Genomic DNA, 24,299 nt, shown 5'->3' with positions numbered 1-24,299 from the left:
AGCCTCCTCTTCGGGGGCTGGAGGTCTTGGTGAACTATCACTACGGTCCCGTTCATCTTCCCTCTCAATTCTTCCCTCCTGTGAGGACCCCATCCTGCGAGGACCCCATCCATAGCCACTGCCTTCACCCGCTCATCCGCACACATGCATTTGAGCATCTTCAACGCGCCAGACCAGCAGCTCAGAAGACTCGTCTCTCTCTGACCCCGACCCGGCTTCCTGGCCCTGGAGAATGACTCCAACTGTCCACGTCACAGTCTGTCCCAAAGTCATGCAGTCTCACCTCCAGCACCACATTCCTAGAGGTGAACACCCCTGCACGTCGGCTCGGCTCAGTGGCTCCCTGGCTCGTCGCCGACTTCGTTCCCCCCGCATCTCCAGACTCCTCTCCGGTGAAGCCCTTGGATTAATCCTAATGCTTCCCTCTAGCCAGTGGGGATGACTTTCCATTTTCTAAACATGCTCCTTCCCAACTGTCACCCTGTTCAGGATGATGACCGGCATTAATGTTCACGGATGCTCACTACATGCATCCGTGAACATTTAGTCTTCACAACGCCCGTGGGAAGTGAGATTATTATCCTCACTTGACACCTGAGGGGGCCTAGGTGCAGGGCAGGCCCGCGGCTAGTGAGAGGTGGAGTCAGCAGTTGGACTCCAGAATATTTATTCTCTCGACCACCATGCACTTCTTCCCTAACCATTCTAGCCAACTTTCAGAAAATTCATCCTTTGCATGTGTCTCACTACGTCAGCTGGTATTTACAATTTCCTGCTTCTTGTTGTCTTTATAAGTTTGGGTAATTTATCTTGTTCGGCCAATGGTGTTACAGATTCCAACAGGGCAGGAGACCGCTGTTTCCTTTTCTCAGGGTGGGGCTCTTGATCCTATGAGATGCTCCATCCATCTTTCCTCAGGGGACCACGTTCCAATGCCCGATCTTTGCAAAAGAGCCACCGTCCCCAGCGCCTCCTGCAGGGCTGTGGGCTGGGCCACTGGGGACGTGCTCCTTGGGACTCTAAAACAAATGGGGTGGGCACGTTTGCTTAGATGAGATAGGTGGCCCGGGACACTGAACACAGCTTCTTAGGACCTCCCTCTGGGCTGGACAGGACAGTGTCCAGAAACAAGGGTCAAAGTTGCAATTTGGACCATGTGCTTATTCTCCGTGCCCTTTGGCGGCAGGGGACACCGGACAGGCACGAGCAGAAGCAGAAGCACAGCAGACTGACGGGAGCTGGCCAGCATCTCACTTTGCCAAGAAAAAAATGCTCCCTGAACTGCCATCAGCAGCACTTCATGAATGAAAGGATATTTCAATACCAAATAGGTAGGAAAAGCATAATTTCAGAGTCAAAGTCAGTTCTTCCTAAGGAAGGGCAGTTGACAACTTTACACTGACATTTTTTTAAAAAAGACTCTACTTAAAAATATTTATTAATGTACAAAAATTTACAATCTGAAATTTTCTTTTGTGAGCATGAGCTGTACCTAATTTTTGGGGGGGTTCAAGGTGGTTGGTGTGGGGCTAACTTATCGATAATGGGAAGTAGATCCATTGTTCACTTTGTTTTAGTTCTAAAGTTTTACTTTAAAAATTACTGAAAATCCAGTTTTGCAGAGAAATGTTGGCTAAAAATGTAAGTGCTTTTGAGGGGTTTTCACCTGGAAGTGTTCCAGGTGCAGTGAGGGGCGAGGAGGAGCCCCGTGGCTGTCTGCCTCCGTGTCCTGAGAGCCCCGAGGCGGGGGTGCGGCTCCCAGGCTGGCCCCCCCAGCAAGGAGCAGCAGGGATGCCCTCAGACCGCTGGTCACTTCACATGCAGCCTGTCAGTGTGTTCTTCCACTCGGTGTACACAGCCGCACACAGAATCTGCACTCGTGTTTCTAATAGGGTACAGCATTGCACTGTGTGAACGCCCCCACGGGTTATTTAACCGGTTCCCTAGAGATGAACATTTAGGTTGTTTCATTTTTTCCCTCCATATTGAACAATATGGAGGGAAAAAATGTTTGCTTGTGGAAAGTAAACGTTCTCATACAAACATTTTTGAGCACTGTGGAAGCACACCCAGGGCCCAGCACCACTGGGGGCACACTGCCCACGGGGGAGGAGGAAGAGAGGGGAGGAAAGAGGCAAGTAGGGGTCATTTTCTCCTGTCATTCCCCTCCCTCCTGTGGCTGCCCCAGCTTAATCACAATTTAAAAGTCCTGGAGCCACCAGGCAGTAATGTCATGGGTGACGGGCTTTTGGCAAATAAATCTCCAGGCTCACCATATAAACAAGGTGCTTTCTGGGTGGCCCCGCTGGGACCACACCCCTCCCTGGCAGAAGCCCAGGTTATTAGTCACAAGACTGCACACACCTCCAGTAAGTGAGGAGATTTCAAGGAGAGCCAGAGCAGGCAGCCGCTGGCACCACCAGGAGCAGAAATGCCCTCGGGTACCAGGAAGTGTCCTCTGGCGCATCCTCCACGGACTATTTTTCTCGAGTCTAGTTGTGAGGTTGCAAAAGGTCTAATAACCTTCTCCACACGCAGGCGGGACAAAGACCCTCCTGAAGGAGGTCTCCCATCCCCACTCAGGGGCTGCTCACATCTGCACCTGGAGGGTGGGCTGGGGGCTTCCGGAACCGAGTGCCGCTGGGAGCGGCTGCACCACACACTGATCTGCACCATGTTTTCCAGACTCCCATGGCCCCGTGTTTATTTTTGCGTTGAGCCAGGCTCACCCTTGAATTCCACAAGCAAACACCATGCATGAATCAGACGTGTGTAAAGGTCACTCCTGGGAGCCAGGGTACTGCTCAAACTTTAAAAGACTTAAAAAAAAACCAAAAACCTTTCCTGGAAACTTCCACAATACATTATTTAAAAGATTCTCCTGATCCTGGAATTGAACCAAAGGGAGCTTTAAGAACCAAAAAAGATCAGCAAGTGAAGAAGACGTGTGCTCTTTTCCAGTATTTGAAAATCGTTCTGGGCGGTGCCTTTGGATTAATTAAGTATTTTGGTAAGGGAAGTGAATGATTCTGTAGTCAGACACGCCGGCTTTCACAAGAATGGTCAGCCCAAGTTAACGGGTGTGGCTGGAGGTACGGTGTCCAACACACCTGTGTCAGGTGGCAGTTCTCTTAGAGGGTCTGCCTGAGGGACACAGGACTGACCCGGGCAACAAGGATGGAGGTGAAGACCCACCCCTCACCCTGGCCCCTCCTGACCTCTCTGCCCTGGGAAGGAAGGCTGGGACATGGCTAGAAGCATGTTTGTGGTCAGGCCAAGGCTGGCTGGGAGGAGCCTGGCGGGTCCAGTAGGGCAGCGCTCAGGCTGAGAGCACCTCACTCTCCTCACGCACTTGTCTGTGCCAAACTGTCTCTCAAGCTGGAACCTCAGCCCCATGAGGGTAGAGACCCTGCTGCCTTCCTGCTCACTGCTAGGTCCCCAGTAGCTGGCACAAGATCAGCACTCAAATACTTGCTGAATGCTACATTAATGAGTACACGGCAGTCTGTTTAACCTCTGGAGGCCCAGGCCTGGAGAGGCTACCCAAGTGTGGGCAGAGCAGGCAGGAAGGCAGCTGCCCGACGCCTTCCAAAGCCTGCCTGTACTTGGGGAGAGAAGGGGGCTGCGGAAGCAGGCACTGCCCATTCTGAGCTGAGAACCACTAGACGTGCTGGGCCATGTGGTGGGGGCAGCGAGGAAGGCATGTTGATCTCCTTAGATCCCCCGCCTCCCCCAGCCCCGGCCCAAGGCCACAGGGAGAAAACCCAGCGAGACAGGAACGCCAGTCCTCACTTCTCCCAGCACGAGGCCCATTCCGGGCTGGCCATCAAGCATTATCTCCTCTCAGGTCAGCGCAAGCCATGGTGCTCCTCTGGTGGAGATGGCCCTGGTGGCACCACTGCCCCTTCTCCTGGGCTCCGTCCTCTGCCCGCCTCTCGCATTGAGTTCAGCACGCTCAGACCCACACTCACAGAGCACCCAGGAGCTGACCCCTGCCAGCTCCCCGAGGTGCCAGCCAGTCCACGTATCACTGCTGTCCGTCAGGGAGGCAGTCCTGCCTGGCGCAGGGGGTGGAACCCAGGGTCAGTGCCTAGTGCTAGACGCTGCAATTCCAGACACGGTCTGGACCAGGCTCCATTATCAACTTGCCATGTGCCTTGAGGGTCTGCCTCCTGGGATGAGAAGTCGTTTCTCTCTGGTAGGGGTACCCCAAGTTCCTGCTCGGGCCTCAGAGGTTGGGGAGGTAACACCAGTGAGTGAGGCAGGCAGGGTGTGGTACTAATGCAGACCAACTTTGTTTGCATGATAAACATGTAGGGCCCTGACAGGTGTGGCTAAGTTGGTTGGAACATCGGTCCATTACCAAAAGGCTGCAGGTTCAATTCCCAGTCAGGGCACATACCCACATTGTGGGTTTCATCCCCAGTCTGGGCACATGCAAGAAGGCAACCAATCGATGGCTTTTTCTTTCACATCAATGTTTCTCTCTCTCCCTTCCTCTCTCTCTGAAAACAATAAAAAAAAAAAGGTCCTCAGGTGAAGATTAAAAACATAAAATAAAAATAAACGAACATGTAGAAGTATGCTTCATCTCTACAAGGAAAGACGCTTACTTTCATTTTCCTTAAAACGTGAGGCACAAGGAACAAAACCATGAGGTACCCTTTTGCTAGAGATGTTGGTACAGAGAAAAAAAGACAGGAGCCCACAGGGGCCAGCCAGAACCACAGGGCCAGCTGTCCCGAAACCCTTGGGGGCCAAGGGGTGACAGGCTGGCCCCAGGGGGACCAGAGCCCCAGCAAGTTGCAGTGAAAGGAGACCCCAGGCCTCCCCTCCCCCTTGCCTAGCTGAGAGGATTGCCTTTAAGAGAAGCAGGGGGTCAGGGAGCAGAAGTGGGTGGTGGCTGCTGGTTTTACGGGTCCTCTTCCCCCTGTGGTATCTGGAAGGAGACAAAATCCATGAAGGTGAAGGAATTACAGTGGAGATGCAGGCCATGCACCGAGGAAGTTACCTCCTGGGTCTCACTTCCCACTCAGAGGCCTGTTGTGGGTGGAATTGTGTGCACCTCCACCCCAAATCCATGTGTTGAAGTCCTAACCCCCAGGAGCTCAGAATGTGACCTTCTTTGGAAACAGGATCCTTGCAGATGTACTTGGTTAAGGTGAGGTCGTTAGGACGGGCCCTAACCCAGTATCACTGGTGTCCTTATAAAAAGGGGGCGTTTGGACACAGAGACACACAGGGAGGAGGCCATGTGGAGATGAAGGCAGACATTGGGTTGACGCATCTGCAAGCCAAGAAACGCCAAAGATTTCCAGTGAACTGCCAGCTGCTGGGGGACAGGCCTGAAAGGGACCCTCCCTCACAGCCTGGAGGAGCCGACGCTGCAGACACCACGACTTCAGGCATCACGCCTCCAGACGGGGACATGCGCACTTCTGCTGCCGAGCTGCCCAGGGCGAGGTGCCTTGTCAGGCAGCCCCAGCGCACTGACATAGAGCCAGAACCAGTTTCCCCCGGGACCCAGGCAGGGCCTTGGAAGAAGGTATTCAACCAGGACAGAGAAGAACCAAAGGAGCCATCAGGGGACTGAGGAGACCCGAGTCTGCCTCTCCTCTGATGCCGAGGGGGTGCCAGAAACCAGGCTCTGGTCACCAGCACAGCCCCCACCCTCCGACCAGGGGGCAGTCCACACGATACCTTCCGAAGTGGGGAGACCATCCAAGTACCCTCTCCCCTGCCCACCGTTTCCTGTTTAGGAGCCGGGGTGGCCTTGTTCTCCTTTTTCACAGCCTGAGAAGTCACCCTCCAGTTTTCACCAGGGGAAGTTCTGTGTGTGGGAGGCAGGCTGAATTGGGGGGTTCAAGCCAACTGGAGCCTTCTTTAGCCTCTTGGCCTACTTTGCACCGCCCCCCCCCAGCCATGTGGCACTTGGGACAGCCATGTCACCTCCCTGTTGAGTGTCATTACCATCCTGGTATGTCACTGATACACAATTCTTCCTGAGGGACTGGCAGGAGATGGGGGGAACTGAGGCACAGGAGGACCAAGTCATTGATTCAGGGACTCTCGAAGGATGGCTGGGACAGCCGGATCAGATGCCCTTCCAAGGCTGTCCCCGCTGAGACTCTTCCTGCGCCTTCCTCCGGACCCTCTAGAGGACCCACTGGGTGCTCCCAGCGCCTGGCGTGGACTCTGCCTTAGACCCCTGCCCTTCTCCAGGGCCCCAGACCCTGTGTCCCCAGGGAGGGTTTGCTTGGAGGATGCGTGAGGGGGAGAGAAAAGAGAAGAACAACAGAAAGCCTGCGCTCTGCAAGGCAAACAAACAAGCTGACCACAGAGGCGGTGAAAGGAGGCAGTGTCCTAGGGGGCGGGGGCTGCCGGAGGCGGGGGAGCGGGCATAAAGGAATGTTGTTCAGGAAAGCCAGGGCTGGGCACCGAGGGACGCACAGATGGCCTTTTATCCCGAAGCCTGGGTTTGGCCTGAAAACCCCTTTTCTGAGATGAGATGGCGCCCCAAGCCCTGTGTCCAGCTGCCCCCTGGCCCACCGAGGCTCGGAGGCAGGTGGGGGCTCTGGGTGTCCCGGCGCACCTGGGCAGCACACGCGCTGGGCAGGTAGGAAGGGGCAGGCTTGGGAGGAAGAGGGTGGGGATGGAGCCCTAGCTGCACCTAGAACCTTCCTTGGGGAGAAGCCTCTGTGTTAAGCCCCCCTCTGAGGCCCCCTCCAGAGCTGGCTGTCTTCAGCAGCCAGAAATCTGGGGCTACATGAAGACATCAGGAGATCCTCGCTTTCGTTTCTGATAAGCCTGATGAGGACCAAATCAGACGCCAGGCCCAGCCAGGTCCTGCGGCTTATCCTATCCTTAAAACATTTTAAATGAACCCTGTATGCAAAAGCAAAACAAAAAGAGCAAAAAGACAAAACTCATACCTGGCAAGTGGCAAACCACAGACCCCAAAGCACACCTGCTCCTCGGCTGCCGCGGGGCCAGGAGGCCATCGGCACTGCCAACCACTGTCCCAGTGTTCATAGCAGGGAGGGGAGAGGAAAAGGGGAGGAGTAGGAGACTGGTGCCCAAGGTGTGACCGACTCCTCCCGCTCAGGAGATGCGGGGATTGGGATAGATCCGGACAGTCAGTCCCGGCCTCCAGGGTCCCTGAAACGGGTTCGCCATGGAACTGGCCTTGCTTCTAATCAGGAAATGATTCCCCGCAGATGACATGGCCAGCAACCTTGTCGCCAGAAGCAGAGGCCAGCAGAGGTGGACAATCCGGGACATCAGAACAGGGAGTCAGTGGACTGAAAATACTACATGACCACTCAAAACTTTCCAGAGTGCGCCCCGCTGTTAACCTGGCTCCCCGCAGACCCTGTCATGGACGGGCCGCACCCACGCAGACCCTCTCCTCTGCAGCCTCTGCCCGCACACCAGGGCACCCTTTCCAGCAAGGCACCACGAGTTAAGGGGACACATGCTTTGTTTTGTTTTCAATGAAAGCCTGACTCTGGGGTTTGGGACAGCCTGAGAGGACAATCCCAGCTGGGAGCCCGGGGTCGGGGGTGTGACCCGTGCTGGGTCTGGTGGCACGGGGCCCATCTGAGGCTCACCTCCCTGGTCCTGCCCTCTGGAGCTCCATCTGGCACCCCAGCGGCAGGAGGGCTGGGGCCGGGGCTTCCGCACTGATGAGCAGCAGCACCCACAGCCCCCTGTAGGTTGGACGGGATGTGCCAGATGGTCGTCTCTCAGCACTTAGACCCCAGGGCCCGGCAGGCGGGCTGATGGAGCACGCTCCCCACAGGAAAGCGCACCCGAGCCACCGGACACACGTTCTCTCCTCACGGACCCGGCTTCCATCATCAAACAAGTTTCAGATCTATCCAATTTGTAAGGATCACCCTCCAAATACGGTATGTTACGGGCTTTTAGAAATAGTTTATTTTTATTGCATTTTTTTCATTACCATTTATCCCTCTTATACCCTGTTCTGCCTCCCCCCCAGCCCCCGCAATCACCACTCTGTTGTCCGTGTCCATGAGTTACTTCTCTTTATTGCTCGATCCCTCCACCCCTACTCCCACCCCCCAGGGGCTATCAGCCTGCTCTCCATCAATGAGTCTGTCTCTATTTTGCTTGTTAGTTCAGTTTGTTCATTAGATTCCACATGGGGTGAAATCATACAGTATCCGTCTTTCTCTGACTGGCTTATTTCACTTAGCATAATGTTCTCCAGGTCCATCCATGCTGTTGCAAAGGGTAAAAAAGCATTTTTAAGGGAAAACAAGAGCACTGATTTACAAATGACCTCATATATTACTATTCCAGAAACAATATTTCTAAATTTTCCTTTTATACGCTAATAATTTTAAAAAGAAAAATAATTGTTTTCATCACTGTTTACAAAGTGGCAAATGACTCTATAGTCAAAAACAACAGGAGTCACTAAACTGCTCTGGAAACACAACAATAACAACAACAGAACAGCCTGTCAGACACCTACTCATTCTTCGTGCTGATTCAGAAATACGTGCTCACTCCGTTCCCTCTCCCCCTGCCAAGACGTGGCATCTTCTCCCATTGATAGTGAGGATGTTGCTGTTCCCAGAGCTGACTGGCTGGTCTCAGCAGCATGGTTCGTTCTAGAAGACAAGACTGCTGGACTCCAAGCCTGTGCCTTCATTCCCACGCTCATTTAACCTGACGACTTCCAGCCCCATTGCACATTTATGAAACTAGCCAGTTTTGCATAGTGAGCCCTCGAACTGGCGTCTCCTCATGAGCTACGCCTGTACCCCATGTTCCCTCCTCATCGCACACCATGTCTATACTCGTCACTATAATGGTGCTTCAAGGAGATGACGTCCTTGACCAGCCCCAGGGCAAGCGTCCCTCTGGGCGGTCAGTGGCCCTCTGACATGGCCACAGGCCCCAGACATCACTGAATGCACAATCTGGTGTGGTCGAGCAGAGAGGAAAAGAAAGAACCATTGTGAATGACGTGAGTGACACAGGGACACCAGCTTCCTGGACCAGAGCCACCCGATTAGGATGCCACTATCCGAGAGAGAAACGCTTTGTGACCCTGGGCCACAGCTCGCCATCACCACTGGCCAACAGAAACCTCTGCGAGGACGGACACGCTCGTATCCGTGCTGCCCAATCAGTAGCCACCAGCCGCACGTGTCTGCTGAGCACTTGGAACGTGGCTGGTGTGTCTCGGGAACGAAATTTTTATTTCATTTAATAATTTTAATTCAATTTGAATAGCTGCATGTGGCTAGTAGCTACCATATTGGAAAGCATAGCTCTAGATTCATATACTCAACTACAATTTGAAATCTCTATCTGGGTTTTTCCTTGGCATCTCAGACCTAAAGTGGCCCCGGTGAACTCCGTCCTGTTCCAAACCTGGGCTCCCATCCAGCATTCATCACTTCCATAAACCAAACAGCCCTGTCGCTCAGGTCAAAGACTTGACATCACATTCAACATCCCTTTCCCTTATTCCCGCCATCTAACCCATCGGCAAGTTCTCGTGGTTCCACCTCCAAGACATTCCCAATCTCAATCCACTTCTTTCTTCCCGATGGGTAGCCAGGCCACCCATCCAGGCTACTGCCACCTGGACAACAGTAATGGCCTCTTCGCTCTCTTCCTGCTCCCACTCTCCATCCCCTTCAATGTGCCCTCCACACGGCAGCCAGAATGAACTCATAAAACATAGATTAACTTTGCCAGTCTTCCACTCAAAACCCTCCAACCCGTTCTCAGAATAAAATCTAAAGCCCCCTACAAAGGCCCAGGAGCCCTGCTAGAGCTTACCTGCACACCTCATCCCACACCATGCTCCTGCAAACCCATGATGCTCCAACAGGACAGAGCCTCCTTTTGGAGTCCCGATGTCACACCCCAGGGCCTTTGCACTTGTCGTTCCCTCTGCCTGGAATGGTTTTATTTTTTTAACCCAGTTCTTCTTATGTCAGCTCCTTCTCATCCATTAGAAGAAGCCTTCTCTGATCCCCCCTCATTAGAAGCTGCAGCCGCCACCCTGTCACAGCCCCCTGCTCTGAAATCTATGACCTATTCTGTTATATGTAACATGTATACACAGACGATATATAATATATTCTGTTGTAACTCTCGCCACCACCTGTAGCTGTCCCATCTCTCTCCCTCCCTTCACTGGCAGGAATGACCCATGAGGGCAGGGACCAGTTGTCTTTCTGCCCCCAGCACCAAGAGCAGTCTGGGCATGAAGAGATGTCTACTATGTTTGTGGTTGAATAGCGGAAGGACCAGTGGGGCAAAGGGGGCGGCCCTGCATGCCCCTGGCACCACGTGGGGACTCTGATGGCCTCATCTTTGGAGACTGTCTGTCGCTGACCAGGGTAAGTGTCCTCAGGGCTGCACCTGTCCAGGTGAAGACGGAATGAGGGCAGCAGGTCAACGCAGACCTCACCTACCCAGACTGGTGGAAGGGGCAACTCTGAGAGACTGGAAAGTCCCCACTGCCCAGTCCACCGCTTGCCCAAGAGGGTCTGAGCACGTAGCAACCAGGTTCTGAAAACATCCCTCCTCACTACCTAACAGGAATCGACCTTTTCTTGGCAGAAGCTGGGGCTGAAGGGGCTTGTAATCACCCTGCTTCAGTCTAATCCACACGTTCTGTTTTGCAGATCTCACATGATCTCATTGCAGCCACACAAAACCCTTCAGGGAAGCAGGAAACCAAGACTGGAAGAGGTTAATGACTCATGCAAGGTCACACAGCCAATGAGCTGCAGAGCTGGACCCAGGGCGCTGCCTCGGGGTGCAGGTCCCAGCTCCTCCTCTCTCAGGGGTGTTGGGGTGGGGGAACAGGGTGGGCTACCCATTCGTTGTCCACAGCACACCTGCTCTGCACCATCTGGGGACGCTGATCTTTAGTGATCCCAAGAGATCCGCCCACAGAGTCACCTTCAGTGCCTCCAGTTTCCCCATCTCCATTTGCCCTCTGCCTCGTCTCCTGGAATAGTGGGTCGTATCTGGATGATGCTGACGGGTCCCTCAGAGTGCTGGTTAAAAATACCGGTGTCTGGGGTTTTGCTTCCAGAGATTCTGCTTTTATAGATTTGGGGAGGTTCCCAAAAATCTATTTATACATATATAATTATAATATATAAGTCCTTATTCTAATTAATTCTTTAATTTAGTGACGTGGTTTTTTCCACTCAAATGAAACATCAAACTTTTCACAAGTCTTCAGGACTGGAATCTCCATCACCACTGAATTCATGTTTCTGAAATACAACACAGTTCTCTGGGGCACCTTTGTGGAGATGGAGGCAGACGCTGAAGTGCTGTATCTACAAGCCAAGGACTGCTGGCCCCACCAGAAGCAAGGAACAGACTCTCCCTCAGAGCCGCCAGGAGGAACCAACCCTGCAGACAGCTTGGTCTCAGACCTCTAGATTCCTGACCTGGAGGGAATAGATTTCTGTTGTTTCAAGCCCGCCAGTTCCTGGTGCTTTGTTTACAGCTGCTCTAGGAAACTAATATAGCATCACCAGAAATGTGATGCCTTGTTGCACAAAACATTCACGTGCGGTCACTTTGCTTTATTTTATTTTTCCACTCATCCTTTGAGAACATATCTGTGAGTGATGTCCACAGTGTAACGAGATGGTATTTTTCCCATCATTTTATTATGAAAACATTTAAACATATAGTCAAGCTGAAAGAATCTCACCTGGAATGCCTGTATCCCCAATACATAGACTCTAGCATTCATATTCTACTATTTTTTAAAAGAAATCCTTAAAGGTTTGTGTATATCAACATCTAACTCCTGCAATCTTGAGGGTATATCCTTAAGAGTGATTACTAGTATGTATTAAATTTGTTTGCTTCCATTAAAAATGGGTATAATTTTCATATCATAAAAATTACCCGTCTTAAGTGTATAGTTTGCTACACTTTGACAATTATATGTCTCCTTGTAGCCAATGCCCAAATCAAGATGTAGAACATTTTCACTATCCCAGGAAGCCCCAGGAATCTGTTTTACTAAGCTGCTCATTCGATTATGACAAAAGGAAGTTGAGAGGCAAGTATGCAGTTGCCTTGGCCAGAGAGACAAGAAGTTGGAGATTTACAGGACTTCAGGAGAGAGGTGCCAGATTCCCTATTAGCAAACACGGTGGCTTCCCTGTTCTCTTAGCCGCTGGCTATTCACACACCCAGAGAACTTGACCTGTAGCCCCTCCCCCAGCCACAGGCTGAGGACACAGTGCAGGAAAAGTACACAGGACCCACTGGCATGCTGGGTTCCAGCAGCAAGGCTGCTTTCAGACGCTCCCTCCTCAGCCCTCCCCATCCCTGCATTCCCCACTGAAATCCCTACCATTCCACAACCGCCTGGACACCCACTTCAGACCCTCCCATGAGCTTGCTGGCTGGGGCCTGTCGCCTGCGTGGGCTTCCCTGAGCTGCTTCCTCCCTGTTCCAGCCACACAAGCTCAGGGTCAGGGCATGCCAGCAGCCTCAGCCCCTGCCAGTCAGACTCACTGTGTTTCCCCAAGGCTGGCAACATGGCCCAGAAATGACTCAGCTCCTGCCCTGCCCTTTACTTTCTCTGATGGAGCAGGTGGAGCAGCGTCCTGGCTTGGATGGAACAGGGGGAGGAAAAAACCTAATGACCAAAACCTAATTTAAAAAATGAGTAATTTTATTGGTAAAAAATAGAGTCCACAAATAGACTAAAATATATCTGTGAATAATTGATGTCTGAAAATGTTTTTTAAATCAGTGGGAAAAGACAGATTATTCCATAAATCTACTGGGATAAACAGCTGGTCATTTGGAAAAATATAAACCTAAAATAATGTCTATTTTGTTCCTTATACCAAAAAAAATTATAGGTTAGGTAAAACATTTAAGCAAAAACAAACAACAAAACATTGAGCATAAAATTAGCAGGATACTAAGATTTTTTTATTTATAAAATCTTAAAGTAGAGGTGGTCTTTCTAAGAATGATGAAATGATATCTTTTTCTACATGGAAAATTTAAGGGTTTAAATAGAGAAAAAATATTAAGCAAATCAAAAGACAAGTGAAAACTAGAGGACAAATGGTAATACATATGATGGAAAAAAATATGAAAATATCCTTTATATATAAAGAGTGATTATAAGTCAATAAGAAAAAGATCCCCATGGTATAATCTCATGCCTAAGACTCAACCCTAGTGGGTGTGCAGTGGAAATACCGGACACCCGGAGACCTGCCCTCCGGGGTCTCTGAGCGCTACTGTTTTCTCACCTATGAAATGGGAGAAGTAACATCTACCCATCTACTTTACGGGCTCAAAATAAAAATCTGTGGGGAAATACTTTAGAAATGTAAACTGTTATACAGACTTAGGTGTGTAACTACTAGTTGCACAGGGATCATTGCTATCCAAGTGTCCTTGGATCCATGCCTCTGAGGACAGAAGCTGCACAGGACAGCAAAAATTATGTTATCACGCACTGACTGTTCACTCCTACTCAACACTGAGCCCCGTGGCTCCTCAGTTCACTGAGGCAAAGTAATGGTAGGGGCCACTATCAATGCAGCAAAATGCACACTGACTGTGAAGTAAAATTGAAAACCCAAACAAAAATACAATGTTATGAACTCAGTGAAAGTGATACCGATCTGTTTTACTCACAACTCCATTGCCAAATAAGGATCTGGCAAAGGTAACATGAATATACAGGCAATGAACAAAGGATGAGACCCTTTGAAAAACAATGACCTGTTTGTTAAAGGATCGAAAAAAGATCCTTAGCCCTTAAATACTCTTGCTAAAACGGCCCTCCTTATGATCATGCTATGAACAGCCAATGAGATGTTGAGAATGTTGTGCTTCCGTACAGTTATATGAAAAACCACACAGGTGCACAAAAAAGGTAATTGATTCATGATTTGCTCAGGTTATGAATGAGCATGTAATTGCCATCTAAACTTTGCTGCCAAGTTAAAATAAACTAAAAAGATATGTCTTAGTTTTGTTTTTGAAGATAATCAATTTCCTTCTCCCAATTCCTGCCCCATTTTCTGTAACATTTCAGTCTTCATATAAAGTAGATTCATTTTAAGTGATTTTTTATCCTACGAGTCAAGGACTTTTCTCCTTAGGCTCAAGGAATAACTACAACAACCAACTCGCACAAGTCACAACATGTGGGGCTCCAGAGAACCTTGCCTGGGATGAGAGAATGCAACCACTAAACCAGGTCAGTCTGGCCTTTTCCCTGGCTTACAAGGAATAGACACAGGACTGTGGGAGCGAACAGCCCAGTACAGGTGCTCCTCCTTCTCCATGGCAGCCAGTCTCCCAGTGTGGGCCTCGAACTGACTTAAAAATTTGAGCTATTTGGGGGTAAATGATGCCCATTTTATAGACTTCCATTATTACATAAGACTAGGGACTATGTATTAGCAACTAAGTGTTATCATGGGCTATTAACATTTGGAACTTATAAAACTAAAACTGGCCATTCCTGGGGATCCCATAATACTCTGATTCCATTTTCCAATGGAAGTCTGAACATCATGCAATAATAAGCAATGTTTAAAAGATTCTACAGTGCGCAGAAGGATGTAAAGAACTGCAATTGGACTCCTTTTAAAATCTTCCTTTTAAATGGGCAATTACAACTAATTCACTTTGGTAATTGCCAACGGAGTTTGTACAGATTGTGTGATTCACTCCAAGTGTGCAGTCACATGGATTTGCATCGACAGAACTTCTGGCTATTAGTTTTCCTCCAACAGGACTTTAGAGCATTCTAAATGCATTGTAGTTCAAATATACTAAAACAAATCCACCCAAATTTGCTTATCTGGCACCACTACTTAAATATGTTGCAATATACTACCAAGGTAAGAAAACAAAGAATTTGAATAATTATGTTTTGGGGCAAAGCTTCGCAACAAAAACTCCCGAGCATGAGGTTCCTGTTTCTCGATGACACACTGAATGAGTGTTGCTAGCGGCAGGTCTGCTGTTCTCCAATTTTATCTTCCCGACCAGGCTCTCTTTCCACTGGGAAGCCAGGGCAGGTGGGGAGATGGACCGAGAAGTCTCCTGCCCATCTCAGGCGAGTGGCAGTTAGATAATAAAGGTCTGTTCTGAGACTGCACGATCTAGAGACATTCTCATGAAAAAACACAGGGAAGAGTGAACAGAGCTGGAAATCCAGGCAGCCTGGGTCCTGCTTGTGTATGGCATCCTCACCCGGACGGCCACACGGGGACTGCTCGCAGCTCTGAGAGCAATGAGGGCTCTTGCTCGGCATTTTCTCTGGCGGCGGTCCCCAACTTTTTGGCACCAGGGACTGGTTTTGTGGAAAATGATTTTTCCACGGACCGGGGGTCGGGGGGGTGGTTTCAGGATGATTCCAGCGAATTACATTCAAGCTCACCTCCTGCTGTGCAGTCCAGTTCCTAACAGGCCTGGAGGTTGGGGACCCCTGTTCTATCCCTGTTAACTTCACTTCTGCCCTTGCAGGGGGCTCATGGCCCACAGTGAACTGCAGCAGGCTGGCGTGGCATGTTTTGCCAACTCCCTCTGGCTACAAATAACTGCAGGCAAAGGCAGAAAGTCAGCTGACAGCCTCCCAGCCTCCCCATCAACTCCCAACCCTTTCAGCTAACAAAAAAGAAACTAGAAGATTTTAAAATTCTAATTCTAGAAGTGTTGTGTGTGTGCTAATGTTACCACTTTCTTCCTCAATTATGCACATACCTGTTTTCTAAGCACTCATAATTCATTTATTCAAACACTTATTAGCTCCTCTTGGCATGCACCAGTGTGTTAGTGTGTCCTAGAGAAATCCAGATGAATCAGACAATTCTAGTCTGTAGAGAGTTTAGATTTTAGTAGAGAAGGTAAGACAAATAGTAAAAATACAGTAAATGAGAAAGAACATTTATGAATGCTGTAATGTCGGTACAGGCAAAGTGCTATGAGAGTTTGGGAGAAGGAGAAAACCCAGTTCCAGATGGGGAGGTAAGGAGAGGATCTGTGGAAAAAGTAGCATTTGAACTGGACTGAAAGGATGTGGCAATGGGGAGCCACTGAAGACTTGGGAATACTGCTGGAACATAAGCGAGTTCTCTTTAGAAAAGTTCACAGGCAATGAGGTGCAGGAAGCACTGGCAGGGTGGGACCTGCCCAGGAGGCCACTGCAATACTGAGCATAATGGGGCTCTGGCCAAAACAGGGTAGGAGTGGAGAGATGTCCTACAGGGAAAACTAAGAAGGCTCATGGGGATTAGCATGTGATCTGTCTAATCCATGGGCTCTGCTTTTTTCTAGTTATTAGATATTTCCCCCCTTCTATAACCCGTGGATTGTCTAGGACAGAGCAGGCAATTGAGACAGGTGCTGTTAAGAGGAAGGAAAACACAGAATCTCCCAGACATAGCACCGAGGGAAAGAAGCTATACAGTAGAGTACACACTGTGTGATTCCGTTTCAGCTTTGTGCACTTTTTTGGGAAATGAAGAGCAAGAGAAACATGCAATGTAGACTGAGAAGTAATGACCAGGGGTACAGCTGGCGCGGGAGGTGAAATAATGCACTCCCTCCAAAGTCTATGTCTCAATCCCTGGAATCTGGGAATATGTCAGCTTACACAGCAGAAGAGATTTTGCAAATGTAAGTTAAGGGCCTTGAGATAGGGAGATTATCCTGCATTATCCGAGTAGGCTCAGGTGTACCCACAGGGGTCCTTAAAAGTCAAAGTTGGAGGCAGGACAGTCAGAGTCGGAGAAGAAGTGACGTGAGAGTGGAGGTTCGAGCCATGCGGTTGCCGGCCGGGGCCGCAAGCCAAGGAAAATGAGCAGCCTCTCCAAGCTGGGAAGGGCCAGGACACAGAGTCTCCCCGGAGCCTCCAAGAAGAGGGCTGCTCTGCCAACTCAGTTTTTACTTCTGACCTCCCAAACCATAAGAGGAGACATTTGGGTTCTTTAAGTCACTGAGTTTGTGGTAATTTGTTAGAACAGCAATAGAGCACTAGGGCAGGTGGAAAACCAAAAGGGTGTGGTATCCAGGAGCCAAGTAAGGAAAGTGTATCAAGGAGGGGGCAGTGGCCATCATGTCAAGTGTGACTGCCAGGCCGGGTGAGATGAGGCGAGAACTGCCCGCGGGGCTTAGTGAGGTGAAGGTCCCGAGGACTCCGGCAAGGGCGGTCCCCACACCCGGATCAGTTCTGGGAGAGCAGCGTGTTTGTCACCTGTCTGTCTCCATGAGCAAAGACAGCACGCAGACCAGTGATGAGTGTGTGTCATAAGAAAAATAAATACGGAAAGGGCTGATGAGGGAAGCTGCGCACGTGTCAGTGTGGGTTCTTTCCTGGGAATGGTCCCCAAGATGATGACTCTCAGGTGTTTCTGGGATTCCTGTTCGTGTCTTTTTATTTCTCTCCGAGTCCCCACTGCTGATCAACCCCCCAGTTTGGGTCTTGAAGCCCCTTTACTCACTGAATTCTGGAGTGACACCAGAGAGAACTCCTGAAACCTGTGCTTACCCTGATGTCACACGGAGCCACAGTGCGCTGGGTCCCTGGACACTCTACCAGCTGGCCCTAGGTTTACCCTCCAGGTAAGTCTAGCCTGGCACCACAGCAGGCCAGAGCATGAAGTCCTTGGTAGGTACCAAAGGATGATGGTTGCTGATTGGCCAGGAAGGCTCAATGGGGAAGCCCTCTCGTAGGTGAAATGGATCTTAACCCCCTTCAGTTAGCAGACTTCTGACGTCCACAGAGCTCTGCAGGTGGGGCATTTTGCCAAAGTTCCCCAAGGATCGTTTTTAAAATCTGAATTCCCAGCTCAGACAAGCTTTCCAAGTTGGGCTGTGTTCAAGGTGTTCTGGAGCCCAAGCTGGGGCAGGAACCCCGAGTCTTACTGTGCTTAGATTTCCTCCCGATCATCCACCCCCACTGAATTACTCAAACTCTGACGCTCGGGATGGCCAGACCCCATGTGGCAGAATCTGTGTACTTCTCATCCACTCGGATGTAGATGCACCCTGTGGGATTAGGGCATGGCAGCCAGAGACATTTAGACCTCAGGGTGACACCCACAGCAGTGGCTGAGGAGCCGAGGCCTGCCTTCCCCTAGGGTCCTCCCAAACAGAGGGCTCCATTCGGGGCACGGTCAGGTGTTGGCGCACAGGAGACCTCTCGAGGTCTGTGTGAGAGATGGGGACGGGTGAGCGTCCTTTCACGGGAACTATCCTCTCGGTGGCATGTTTATGGAGAGGGAAGGATTCTGGATGTGATGAAAGCTGTGGCTCTCTCCCTGGAAAAAGGCACAATTTTGCCTTTTGATACCCAATTTCATTTCTTCCATCAGTGCCAGAAAGTGATCCACGCACACCAGGGTTAAGAAGCTCTGCTCCATGTGTCCTCCAGAGTGCGATACATACCCCACTGATGGTGCCCACTGGATGACTTCAGGGGTATGAGGATGAGCATTTCTTATTTTAATAGCTCAATATTTATTTTAAAGTGCATGTAAAATCTGTGGATTCCCTGGTATTATTGCCTAGAGTGACTGAATGGTAAAATAAAAGGCGAATCTAGTTAAAGATGAATAGTAAACAGAATAGTAAACAGAATAGATGAATAGTTCAAGTGGTATGCCAATTCAGAAAAAACAGGGACTGATTCATGGATGACCCAAGTCTGGAAAACAATACCTATGGCCTTGGGAGGTTTGGACCCAAAGTTCTTCCCTTTCCTATTTCTCTCTTTGTTTAAAATGCTGGTTTCAGCTCAATAAATGAACTTCATGCCCCACCAACAATGTGAGATGCCATTGAAACATTGCTCTTACCTAAGCTTGGCGTGAGGAGCTGGACCCTACTGGCCGTCAAGGGCCAGGGTGGGAAGGGGGCCTCACTTCCTTGCTCAGCTGTTGCTCTCTCACTTACTTAAGGGGGCAGCTCAGCTTCCTCAAGTCCCAAGGCCATGGCGACAGCAGACCTTGTCTCATCCCTACAGTATGCTGGCTCGAACGGGTTTGACTTGTTTTGTGTGTGTTCCTGCGTGTGAGTGTGAATGTGTGTGTAAGTGTGTGCACAAAAGGGTGTGGCAAAGTAGGGAACAGGGGAAACCAATGGAGCCAGTCCTTCTCCCTGGAAATTTCAGAGCTCCAGGAGGCTCCCCTCTAAAGATCCCCTGGGGGGCTGATCACCATTCAGGAAAGAGCCCTAAACGACAGAGTGGGTTCAGGACACACCCCTTCCCCATCCAGATCCCCTCTGGTTCTTCCATCCTGGGAGCTGGTCTCTAATCTCTTGTTCCAGCAGGAGGAGAGAAGGGAGGTGGAGAAGGAGCAAGGGGGTTGCTAGAGAGAACAGAAATGTCTTGTCGCCACTCAGGCCTTAAGAAGAGGGCTTCTCTCTTGAAAGGATGCCCCACTCCACATTTTTCCTCTGATGGCCTCTCTCCCTCAATTTAAAGACAACCCTATGGGATGAGTGGCCAGAGGGGCAATAAAGGCGGGGCCTCCCCATTGCAATCTAACAAAGTACTTAATACAGGAGGCTAAAAGCAAAAGCTCACATGTTGACCCAGTAATCCTGAGCCTAGTTTGATAAGGCTGCCAGGCATTCCAAACAGCAGGTGAAACTATGATAGTTCAGGAGATGGGAAGCCTTGAAAGTCTGTGTGTATCATCTCCACTAGCAGGGAAAAGGAAAACCCTGAGACTGTATACTCATCCCAAGGCCTGGAAGGGGGAAAAAGGCGGGGTCTACAGCGCTCAAAGAAAGGGCCCATGAACAGCTTTGAGTAACTGCCTGCCTCCCATTACGTATGCAAATGAACAAATAGAGTCTGGAGCAGGATAAGGATTTGGGCTAACAGGCCCTCCCTCATACCTACATTTGGGTAGTCATGTCTCCCCAGGAAAGCTTGCACCACCTTTACCTATCAATTAATATGTAGCTTCTTCACTCCCACTGTGCCAACTGTATAAGTCCTCAGGACAAAGGACTCTCTCTCTTCTCTTGGCACCTTGTCTTTTTTGCCACATGGGGTGGGGGTCCTGGCCACCCAGCTTCTGGCCAAAAGGCGGTCTTTGGCCTCTCTTTTGGTCACCCAGCCTCTGGCCACCCCACTTTTGCCATCCCTGCTCTAGACACCCTTGCTTTGCTTTCCTATGAGAACTTAGCATTAATAAATTTTGCTTGCACGCTAGTAGGCTCACTGTCCTGTAATTCTTTACCACGTCACTGAGAAGAACCAAGTTTCTGGGAGTTTCTCCTGTAACACCTATACTAGGTTCTAGAATAGACACCAACAGATAACTGGATAGACACTGACAGATAACTGGAGTACTGGGTGAATGTGGCCATTGGTCAAGTTCGAACCACAGGTTTGTGTGTTGATAGTTTCCGGGTTTTTCCCCATCTCCTCAGATTGGGGGTCAGTATAAGGATGCCTGCAACATGGCCACAGCAGGACTCTTGGGGCAAGTGCAGGGGTAGGAAGCAAATTTGGTCTTAGTATTCTCTGAGTGCAACCCTTGACAGCCACAAAGCAAAGCAAAATCGAACCGGAATAATGTCTGGTCAGCAGAGCTGGGAGGTAGAGCCATCCAAGGCAGCTGGCCAGGAGTGATGCTCACGACGGTAGAGGGATGAGAAGCCACACGCTAAGGCTCCTGTTTATAGGACACAATTACAACGTAGGATGGTTTCCACACGCCATCACAAGTCTGAAAGTCTCTGGTATTCTGGTCCCAACCTCTCATTTCCTGCACTCAGCTTTTGCTGTGTCTGTGACTAAACCTGCCCCTTCAGCATGACCTGACACCAAACATCAAATTCCAATAATAAGTTGGGCTCCCACTGCAGAATTCTGGGTCTTGTTACTGTACCTATAGAAAGTCTCCCAAATTCAACCCTTCTCTCCCCTCACTCAGAGCCACCACAGTGGCGGCCACCATCACCTCTTGCATCAGGCTGTGCAGCAGCCTCCTATCTTGTCTCCTCACACTTACTTGGGCTCCCTCTATTCCCTCTCAGCACTGCCACTCAAATCTCTTCCAAAGATGCAAATCTGACCATGCCACACCCATGCTTAAACCCCTTCCCTGGCTTCACACTGTTCTTAAAATCAAGTTCCAAATATTGACCACAACCTAGAAGAACTGGTCCTAGCTGATCTCTGGCCTCCACCCACTTCTGTCTTCTTGCCTACCACCTCTGGTCACAGTGGTTTTATTTCTGTCCCTTGATTGTGCCAAGCCCTTACCCTTCAGAGACTTTACACATGCTGTTCCCTTGGCTGGAACGCTTTCCCTACCATACTTCACCTGGCTAAGCCCTATCCATTGATTACCTCTCAGAGTAAATGTCCCTTTCTTCCTTGAACCTCCCCTCCAGATCCATTCTCTGATGGCACTAGATAATTAAATAATTACTGTATAATTAGTACATTCCCCCTCCTCCTCATTAGCGTGTTAGCTCCACAAAGACTGGCATTGGTTTGTCCATTGGTGCCTCCCCAGTACCTAGCTCAGTGCTGCCAGCCATTAAGGGATCAAGTGAGTGAGTGATTAAAGAATTAGGCATCATGGCCTAATGAGGAGCCACCTGCAAGAGTGAGAGGCAAGTGCTTTCAACCAAAGATGTAAAAGCACTTGCTAGGGACATCTTGAAAGCAAGAACTAGAAAGAGGGAACACCCATTGGTTTATACCCAAGCATGATGGCCCCACTGACACCAGTCCTAAAGCCTGGCCTGGGGAGGGTCCGAGGGATCAGTCTGACCCCCGGTCTGACCTGCCTGGAGTTCTATGGATAGGAGCTACCTCCCATGCCCAAAGATCCTTGGGACGGAGGCAGCATCGGTTTTGAAATCAGATACACTTGGCTTTCCCACTACTTAGCTCTTTGACCTTGTGCAAATTACAGAGCCACCCAAAGCCTCAGTTTCCACATCCAAAAACAGGGATAATAAAACCTACCCCACGCTCAGTTAGAGACTTAATTACCATCATGAACCTGTACTGCACAGCAGCATGCGGCACAAAGTGCTAATCCCTTCTCCCCAGCAAAATGACTTAGCCCTGTCATTTCACCCTTTTGGACACCCGAGCCAGCAGGCAAGATGGGAATGAAGGAAGGTTTGAGGGGTAGGATGACACAGTCCACTCAAGCCACTGCCTTGACCTTTCCACCCACCCAGAGGAACCCTAGAGCAAGACTAGGGTAACACCAGGAAATCCAGACTAGCTGAGTAGGGTGACTGATCTGTGCCCTTTAGGAGCCGGCGTAGGCTGAGATGGGGAAGGGAGGACAAGTGAGCTTGGAAGCTATTATTCAAACAGAAATAAACAGCAGTTGCAAACAGGGAAAGGCCAATAAGGGAACGGGAAGGAAAGACTGGGCAGGTGAGGGGCTGAGAAAAGGTGATCCAAGCTGTCAGATGGCAGAGGCTGCAGAAAGAACAAACAGGAAGGAGGGAGTAACTTGGGTGGTGGGAGAAGTACCCGATAGAGAGGGTCATGGTTAATGCTGGAGAGGAACGGCAAACTCCAGGTGAGGAGGTGGGAGGTGGGAGGTGGGAGGTGGGGGGTGGGGGGTGGGGGTGGGCATGGACTTGCTTGCTGGAGTGAGGAGAAGCGGACGTGAGGACGGAGGCTGTCACCTTGAGTCTTCCTAGAGGGCAGGTAAACGGGGCTTGAGGAGAGTGGAGAGTTGGAGGAGGAGGAATTAATGGGGAGGGGTCCGTGACCCCGGGCTCCGCTGTACCTGAGGATCTCCTTGAAGCTCGCCCACATAGTACTGCTCCAGCCAGCGGCGCGCATTGGCCGAGTGTCGGTGCGGCGGCCCGTCTAGGTCGGCACTAACGTCCTGGCCAGCCCGCGCCCGCAGCAGCTGCTCGCCCCCCGGGTGCTGCCACAAGAAACCCGTGAGGTCGTAGAGGCGGGCCCCGCAGCGGACCCAGCAAGCCCCGGCCGCCAGTCGTTGCTGGACCTCGGCGGGTGAGAAGGAGGCGGCGGGGGGCGGAGCGGGGACCATGGCCGAAGACCGGAGCTCGCCGCTCGTAGTCCGGGCGTCTGCTCGGCAGCCGCCCAGCGCGCCTCTAACATCCCTGGAGCAGCGGCCGCCCAAACCGGCCGGCCGCCACCGCACCTGCTCATTTGCATGCCGCGCTCCCATTGGCTATTCCGCGGGACTCTGCGCGAGCCTAGAGGGGCTGTCATCCCCATTGGCCCGCAGGAAGCCTGACACACTGGAGCGGGGCGGGCCTGGAGCTGCCCGCCGCCCGCCGCCCGCCGCCCGCCAGGTGGCCCTGGACAGGTAGAGGGCACGCCCGCCAGGTGTGTGTGGTCTCAGGAGGAAAGCCAAGGGGGCGGGCGGATGCGGACGAAACAAGTCTTCCTGTCTCTCGAGGCTCTCTGGACTGACACCCTCTGTGGCCTGATCGCCCCTGGAATAACTCTTCTGCTGTTGCTTTATGAGAGAAACTTTCAGTTTTACCACCTCAGGTTCCAGGAGAGGGCAGGGAGGACGGAGGCATGGGGAGGGCTAGATTAAGGCGGGTGAGGCTCCAGACTCAGTAATTACAATGTATAACATTTTAATGTAATATTTTAAAAATCACGTTGCACAATATGAATGTACTTAACGCCATTTAACTATAAATTTAAAAATGGTTAAAATGGTAACTTTTATATTATGTATATTTCACCACAATTATATATATATACACATATATAATATAAAGAATTTCTTTTTAAAAAATCATATTGGCAAACAACAGCCTGCAGGCTGGCCACTTATTTCTTTCTGTAAATAAAGTTTTATTGGAACTGGGACTAGTGAGGTGAGGCAGGATGATGAAAGTGAAGGGTGGGATCTTGTTTTAATGCATAAAGTTTAGGGATTTTGTTCATCATGGATTTTTTGCATTTTAATATTTAAAATGTTGCATTAAAATATTCTTTATATTGAGTACTGAGGTTTGTTTTTTGGTTTTTTTTTTTGATGTGCCCTAAGGTTTTGCACCCAGAGAGACTGCCTCACTTGCCTCACTCTGGTCTCCCCCCGCAAGGAGAGCACTGAGGAGAGAACAGAGAATAGGGGACTAAAAGAGAAAATCCCACTGGTCATGCTACATGGAAAGAGAAACAGTGTGCTCTTCAGTTTTATTGATGAGAGAGAAGAACTGCGCATAACATTACTTGCCCAGCAATTGGGGAATCTCCCTGGAACTCATGATTTATAATCAAAGGATCGTGGTACTGAGGC

The 24,299-nt window shown here is 50.3% G+C and overlaps 1 protein-coding gene across 1 annotated transcript in view; it reads right to left on the bottom strand.

The window, feature by feature from the left end:
* The window catches only part of FA2H (fatty acid 2-hydroxylase), a 48,619-nt gene extending 25,473 nt beyond the window's left edge, over positions 1–23,146 (bottom strand). Inside the window, exon 1 of the mRNA XM_045818784.1 lies at positions 22,797–23,146. Coding sequence (XP_045674740.1) covers positions 22,797–23,066 — 270 coding nt within the window. The 5' untranslated portion in view covers positions 23,067–23,146. The remainder of the gene's footprint in view (positions 1–22,796) is intronic.
* Positions 23,147–24,299: the final 1,153 nt, after the last annotated feature.

The sequence above is a fragment of the Phyllostomus hastatus genome, unplaced genomic scaffold (genome assembly GCF_019186645.2).
Source record: "Phyllostomus hastatus isolate PE091 unplaced genomic scaffold, TTU_PhHast_1.1 phas_scaffold_345, whole genome shotgun sequence".
In the NCBI taxonomy this organism is placed as follows: domain Eukaryota; kingdom Metazoa; phylum Chordata; class Mammalia; order Chiroptera; family Phyllostomidae; genus Phyllostomus; species Phyllostomus hastatus.
The sequence above is the reverse complement of the archived record's forward strand: the minus strand, read 5'-3'. Positions and strand labels throughout refer to the sequence as shown.